At 26.3% G+C, this 8,154-nt stretch overlaps 1 protein-coding gene across 1 annotated transcript in view; it reads right to left on the bottom strand.

Moving 5' to 3' along the window:
* Positions 1–256: 256 nt before the first annotated feature.
* Positions 257–8,154, bottom strand: part of LOC129613888 (islet cell autoantigen 1) — a 45,469-nt gene continuing 37,571 nt past the window's right edge. Inside the window, exons 2-4 of the mRNA XM_055528197.1 lie at positions 3,318–3,820; positions 2,994–3,236; positions 257–896 (exon numbers count right to left, since the gene is read on the bottom strand). Coding sequence (XP_055384172.1) covers positions 477–896; positions 2,994–3,236; positions 3,318–3,820 — 1,166 coding nt within the window. The 3' untranslated portion in view covers positions 257–476. The remainder of the gene's footprint in view (positions 897–2,993; positions 3,237–3,317; positions 3,821–8,154) is intronic.

The following is an 8,154-nucleotide window of genomic DNA, read 5'->3' as shown; positions in this document are numbered from 1 at the left end:
TAAAAAAAATTTAGTATTGGGACTTGTTAGATAAAAAGACATTACAAAGAATACTCAAAAAATTCACAAAAAAAGAAAAAAAAAATATTTCAAATGGAATATTTCGAAAACAACAAGATTTGTTTTTGTAATTTTTTTCCAATTGCAAAAATTTCGAAAATAATTTCACCTTGGTGGCTTGATAGATATATATGGTATTAGCATAATATAAAAAACATAGCTTTTGATATAATTTTAAATTTTTTATTACATTTTATTGTTTTTAGAGTTTATTATTTTAAGACTGTTATGGTTGAGTTTCACTAAATTAAATCTAATCTAGATAAATAGACAAAAATAAATTTCATTATTACACCTTCTTTTATTTTCAGAATAAGATTAAAATACGGCTAAATTTATGTTTCAAAATTTATTGTAAATACATTCATTTCATATTATAAGAATAACTTCATGCTAAGATCTTTCATTAACTAAATTTAAGCTGCTTGTGTATCTGCAACTTTTCCACCAAATTGCTTGGTCATATCATCTGGATTTGCCAATGGATCAAGCTCAGAAAATAAATCAAACCAAGAACAGTTTTTGATATTTTTGTGCATCTTTGAATCGTTCTGGTCAACAGTACGCTTTACGTAGTTAGAAATAAAAAGGGTGGCATCACTACTGTGACGTGAGTTTTCATTTGACGCTGATGGTTGCTGTGCAAAATGATTGAATGCGGTGTCATTATTGCTTTCAACGTTTTCTGTTACGGGTTTCAAGCTAATTTCATTATTAAATTCATTAGATATCTCAAAAAAATTAAAAGATATGTCATCTAATAAGACACAGGGAATGTCATCATTACTTCTATCAGAACCATAATTATGTCCAGCGTCACAAAACAGTGGTGAATTCTAAAAAAAGATAATTATCCAAAGTTACTAAAAATCTTCAAAAAAAATGTTAAGAAAAATACAATATAATCATTTATTTTTTAAAGCTATCGAATAAAAACTATATGTTTATTCGATAGTTGTAAAAAAAGTCATTCATTCGATAGTTGTAAGAAAAACATTCATTCGACAGTTTTTTCCTTTTTAAAAAAGTACCCTATTCACATACCTAATTCAGCTTAGTACCTTCAACCTTGCTTTTACGAAAGGGAGAAAAATGCATTAGTATGATATGAAGTAACGGATCTAATAATACATGTATTATTAAGATTCATGCGAAAAACTGATATGTAATCGTAGTCTGACATTAAATAAAATCTGATGAAAAACAATAGAATTATGTATATCCGATTATCATAAGATTTTCTGTCAGATTTTGAGAAATAACATGACGGAAAATAAACTTTTAAAAAAGCTTTGCCATGTTCAGCCAAATTTTTTTTTTCTAATTTTTGTTGTCAGTTTATAGATTATAAATATTGGGTCGGTTTGATATTTAAATTTTAATTTGAAAAAAATAAAAAAAAAAAAGTAGACGGAAAGTTGAAAAAAACCTTTGAAAACTTTGTAAATAGGTGATAAACTTCAAATTTCAAAATATTTATCAAACATAAACAAATATTTTTTGGTTATATAAAAAACGGAAAGTTCTAATATTAGATGATAAAAGTGTGATACATAGAAAATACCATTTGTACACCCATTTTGTTTTTTTTATTTTATTTTATTTAACACAAATCCGACCGGGACCGGTCAAATGACCATTATTAGATTTCAATTGGAATTTCCTACATTCAAAGTAAACAAATCGCCTTTAAACTTTCTAACTTTTCTTCATATATATGTACGTATGATACATTTTTCAATATTCACTTATTTTTTTAAAGTCTATTTTCTGAGAGAAATTTGTATAGTCTATCTTACCTACCACGACCGGTCATTTGACCGGTGTTACGATTTATATATTTTTGTAATAGTTTTTCTTTAAGACTCAATGCCAAAACTATAAATTCGTTACAAACAAAACGAGAGATAGGCAAAGAAAATCAAGCAATACCCATCACAACTTCAAGTACATCGGAAAACATGTCAGATAAGATATTGTAAAGATAATAAGACGAATAAAATCTATATAAAATGTAAAAAGTACGTATGCGAAAAATGTACAGTGTTAACTTAAAGTTTTGAAAAAAATTATTATTGTTGATCAAATTTTTTTTTTTTAAATAAAACCTTCTGACATAACCAAGAAAAACATATCTTTAACAGCTGTACGGTTTTAAAAGCTTTCCAAACACTAAATTTTACTTCACAAAGCTTGAAAAAACATTGCCGTCAAAAGTTTGACGTAAAGGCATAAATATAATCTGATGTGTAAATGCTCATCAGATTTTATGGTAGATTGAGTCATTGATTTACAGCCTAATCGTCTATCTCACTTTTTTACTCACTCTTTCTTCACTTTTAAATAATTTCCCGTTTTTCTAATGTATGTATACTTAATTTTTCAATTGGATTTTTACATTTTTCTGACATTATCGACTGAACGTCTCACTTTCAAAAACAAAGTAAATAAATTTTGTATTCTTTTTAGAAAAAACGAGATATACAAACCCGAATAATTTCTTTCACATGAAATTTGCATTATACAAATACATATATGGTGGTGGAAAATTACATTATACAAATATATGGTGGTCTCTCACAGTTTTCTCACTTGCCGAGGAAGATAGCGAGATAGACGTCCAACTGCTTAGTCAGATGTGAAACTGGCACCTTATAGTGTCAAAGAAGTAGAAAATCCAAAATAATAATTTTGCAATATATGTTGGTAATAGGAAATTTTGTGTAATTAAATTTATTTTCGAAAATTAATATCTTTACCAAGATCTATGTATGTATTTTCGTACAAAATCTTGAACCATATAGAACTTTTGTAAATATAAATTCAAGTTTAATATTTTTTCTATTTTTATTTTTAATGATGAAGATTTTTAACAGTAATTTGAAAACAAAGTCGGCACAACAAAACCATTCCAAGTGAATAAAGAAACTTACCAATTTATTATTAGATTCATCCTTTTCTGGACATTGTAAAAAATTTTTCAGCTCTTTATAATTATTCTGTGTTTTTGACAGAACTTTCAAAATATCAAATCCGTAATTGGAGTCTTGAGCAAGAGCGGATGATAAGATCCTAAGCGTGTCGGTAGATTTTATGAAGAAGTCTTGTAAATTTTCCATGTAGCTAATTAAAATGTGAGAAAACATATTACATCGAGAAGCTGCTAGAAGATCTATCTAAAATATTATATTAAAAGAAAATTTATTATATTAAAAAATTTTAAACTTTTTGGAGATCTAATGAATATTTTATCCTACCTTTTGGAGACAATCTAATGAATATTTATCGAACCTTTCTTTGGTTTGACGAACTTGTGTTTGAGCTACTCGAAATTTTTCTAACATTCGATTAGAATCTGGATCCAGCATGTTACTAACAGATTTCATCCAACTTAAAGAAGCTCTATAGTTGGTGCGTTGTTTCTCCATTAGAGTAATTGTACTCTCTGTGTCTGCAACTGCTCTTCTTGTAAAAACTTCAATTTCGTTAAAAAACCTTAGTAATGGTGGTCGGATAAGGAATCGTACTTGTCCGCAGTATGAAAAAGATTTTCCACAATTTATCATAACTCCGTCAGTTGTTTGACTATGCTTGCCACTTTCCTTCAAAAATCTACCTAAAGAGTTCTCTTCTTGAGCTAATATGCAAATTCTTTCTTGATATTGGTCAATTATTCTATACAATATATTTCCTTCTATTTGTATAAATTTAAAAAGTTCTATTTTTGCATCTAACTCTGAATCAGAAGCAACAACACAGTCTGAAAGTATTTTATATGTTAATTTAAATTAAGAAAAAATATAAATTAATATTATGTACGAATGTACAGTTATAGTGCCAATTATAAAGAATTTTCCGCTAAGTCATTTAATTCGTTAAAGTAAACATTCGTTTTAACCACCAAAATTATATGAATTAGTGCATAAAAAAATTGGTTGTTTTATCGATAGTTAAAAATCAAATTGAATTTTAGAAATTTTCCAAATTCGTAAAGTATTACTGGAAGCAATTAAAAATTAAGAAAATAAATATTTTTTTAAAAAAAACACATATACGTCTTTATTAACAAAAATCAAAATAAAAAACTCAACATAAACATATTTAATTATCTAATAATTCAATTATCTAATAATTAAGTCAAAAAAAAATATATAATGAAATTTCAAATTTATTCATTTGAAGACAAAAAACGATGAAAATTTTCTTAAATTAAATTACATGAGCAATGGTTTGTTTATTATTACTATTATTTTAATTATTCGTTATTCCTTTTAGTTTTTTTTAACTATTATTTCCTTTCTTGCTATTCTATTTGCATAATTATTAATACTACCTATTTCCCTTAAATTATTTTTTTTTTTGCCAAAGAATTTCATAAAAGACTCTTATTGCTTTAAAATAACTATAAAAAATAAATGTTATTAATGAATCAAATATAACATACTTTTGTTTGGTGTTTCTTAAAGGATCTAACCGCTTTTAAAAATACCTCATAATCTTTTAAGTGCCCATTTTTAAAATTGTTTACATATTATATTAAAATGATATTTTATGAGCATCAGAAAAGGAAACTATTACACTTAAAAGTGTACGAATGACAACCTTACTTAGCGCTAATTAAAAATATTATAATGTCAACAATTTTATATGCACATTAATATTTAGATTATTATTTAAGCTAATTCGAAAAATAATCAACAAAACATGAAGCACTTAAACAATAACACTATTTTTACTTAAATTTACAAATGTGGTAATATAGAAATAAATTTTTTAAATTCAGAAAAGGTATAAACAAAATTTTATTTTTATTCAAATATATGTACCTATGTATGTATGTATTAACATTTAACAGTTTAAAAATTTTTCATTCAAACAAACTACTTCTTTTGATATAAGAATATATAGTTACATCTCCATCCACTCAAAATACTGAAAACGATACAAACATCGTTCATACTGAAAACCCTAATAAGAATAACAAGAATACAAATATTGTTCTTTTAGATTACCCACTAAAATTGTAACAAATTCAATCAAGTTCAATCATTACTTTTTTTCTTTTTATTTTATTTTCTTTTCTTTTAATAATTTTTCTTATATCATGTTTCCAAACAAAATTTATAAAATTTATTGCTTAGAACAATTACATTAACGTGAACGAACGTCCCACTTAAAATCGTTTATGTTGCATTTCATTTTTTCTTATTATTGTTTTTACATTGTGTTTAAAACTAATGTGACGCAATGCATAATGACTAATTATTAACATTTGGTTTGCATATTGAGAAGTATTTTTAAATATTTTCCAATTATTAAAAAGTGTTGTTTTAAAGATAAGCAAAATTAACAATAATTTTGTAATGTGTTCTAAATTAGGAAAAGTATTTTTGTTTTGTATAATTTTTGTAAATTTAAGAACTTTTTAAATTTTTGTAAAATCAATAAAGTTCAGTTTACTTGTTACCAACAAAGCGATCAGTCGATCGAGTTAAAAATAAAAGAAAACCGGTTGTTTTTTTTTTATTCAATTTCATTATTATTTTTTACAGCGCCTTTGTACATTATTGGCGCAGAATCGGTCGGATAAATAAAAAAGGTGTAAAAGATTAAAATTAACAATTAAATAATAAAGATTTCATTATAAAAGTAAACTGAAAAGTGTAGTGAAATAACTACGTGTTTAAGTGTCTATGGATTGATTCGGCACTCAACTGGAAAACACATACAACATTTTTATTTAAAAAACTGTCGTCCGTTGCTGGTGTCTTCAAAAGAATTGCATACTTTTTGCCAAACAACGTGAAGACGTCCGTCTTTTATTCACTTTTCCACAGTCACGTGAGCTATGCTATAATAATATGGGGTGTTTTCTCCAAAGAAAACAGCGATAAGCTTCAAGTCATTCAAAACAAAGCGTTAAAGAACTTGTTTTTCTATAATAGGCTTGAGCATACCGAATTTATCCATAGCCAGAATAGGATATTATTGGTACAAGATTTTATTAAATACAAACTGATCTTGTATATTCACGATATCTCTAATGGTGAATTACATTCTACCACTCAACTTACGGCAAGAAGTGATCATCATGAAATCAATACAAGAAGCAAACAACAGATTTATCTCGCCAAAAAGAACACAACAAAATTTGGAACATCAACATCAATCTATAAGGCAATTAAATTATATAATGAAATTCCTGAAAATATGAAGACACTCGATAATTATAAACTAAAAAAGAATCTTCGAGAAACATATATTAATAATTATAGTAGAGTATCTATTAACTAATTTCTATCAAAACTAATAAATGAATTTAAGATTAGCTTTTTTTTTTTTGCAAAAAAATTTTACAACTAAATTAACTTGAACAAAGTCTATAATTTTTTTTTTCTCACTTTTATTTGCACTTTTGTTTGATACTTAAAAGTAAATGAAGGTTTTGTATACTTTATATTGTTTTTATAAAGCCTTTTTATGAGACTTGTCTCTTTAGGCATTTTTGTAGTTGAAATAAATAAATAAAAATAAATAAATAAATTATAGCAAAAGGTAAAATTTTAAAAATACCGTTAACATTTAAAGTAACTTTACTGACATTTCGGTATTAGAATTTTTGGAAAATAGTAACAACAATAAAAAGAAAACTGTAACTGTTTTTTCTGTGACTGTTAAGAGTCAACAAATAAATATAACAACGTAATAATAAACTTTATTAACATAATTATAAAAATAAAAAAAAATATAAAAGATTAATTATAATAACAAAAAAAAAAAAAATAAACAAAATAATAAGCAACATGGAACAAAAGAATTTGGCCCCATCTCAATTTGATCGTGCAAAGGAAAATAACAACACTTCCACCACGAGCGGCAAGAGTACCTCCAGTATACAGACTCCAACCTCTCGAGCAAGACTGAGTACACCAGAATTAAAACTAACGTTGGACCCGATGAGATATATAGCGGACCTCCCTGTTTTAATGGTAAGTCAGAAGAATTATATAAATTTTCTAGATTTAGTAGAAAATATAATATCACTAATAGAAAAATGTGATCAAAATAGTCAAATTATTTTGATCAGTAGAATTAAAGTCAAATTAACAGTTAGAGCTAGAGAAGTTGTTGAAATAAACAACCATGTTATAAACTGGCTTGAAATAAAAAAAAAATCTAATAGATAATTTTGATGAAAGAAAAACAGCTTTGCAACTTTTCGAGAAATTGTAAAGTGTAAAATTTAGAACAACTAGCGTAGACCTCTATAATGAGATAAAAAAGGTGTTACGTAGATTAAGCAAGAAAATAAAAGATGAGCCAAATGCGGAGGCCATTATCTGAGCCAATATTCAAACTGGGTTGCGAATATTTAAGGAAAAATTACCTGAACCAATGCGTTCAATAATTTTCAGCCGCAACCCAGCCTCATTAGAAGATACTATTGAAGTCCTCTATGAAGGAAATTATGCGGATTTTAACCCGTATAATTCAAATTATCATAAAAATTCTAACACAAATAAAACTTTTTTTAAAAAATAACAGATCATATTACAATAATACTAACACTAATACTAATAACAACAATAGTAAACAAAATACTAATCCTAGTAATAACAACTCAATAAATAATTATAGAATAAGGCCAAATTACTCTACTAAAAAAAGAAATTTTAATAATAACACTGCAAATAATTTAATAATATAATTACAACAACAGTCACAATTTTAATGGTTCTACTAACCGTAATTTTAGTTGTAAAAACTATAATAATAATTCTATTAATAACGTTACGTACGTTGTTTCGCGGCCCCAACCGATGGATGTAGATCTATCACCGTCTACCATTCAGCGAGCGAATAATTTGGAAATAAAAGATGCAGATTGTTCAAACGCTTATACTTGTGCCGAAATTAACAAAGTAGTTTGGAAAATTTTCAAGTATCTGCATAAATACGGTAAATGAAATTGCCATTTACACAAAAATTTACCGTTACCCTGAAGTACATCGCCAAGAGGTGAATAAACAAATTGATGAGATGTTACAGCGGGGTATAATTAGACAAAGTGATTCGCCATATTCGGCTCCAATA

Source organism: Condylostylus longicornis, unplaced genomic scaffold (genome assembly GCF_029603195.1).
Source record: "Condylostylus longicornis isolate FDR11 unplaced genomic scaffold, ASM2960319v2 ptg000094l, whole genome shotgun sequence".
Lineage (NCBI taxonomy): Eukaryota > Metazoa > Arthropoda > Insecta > Diptera > Dolichopodidae > Condylostylus > Condylostylus longicornis.
Note: the sequence above shows the minus strand (reverse complement) of the source record. Positions and strands in the feature narration are given on the sequence as shown.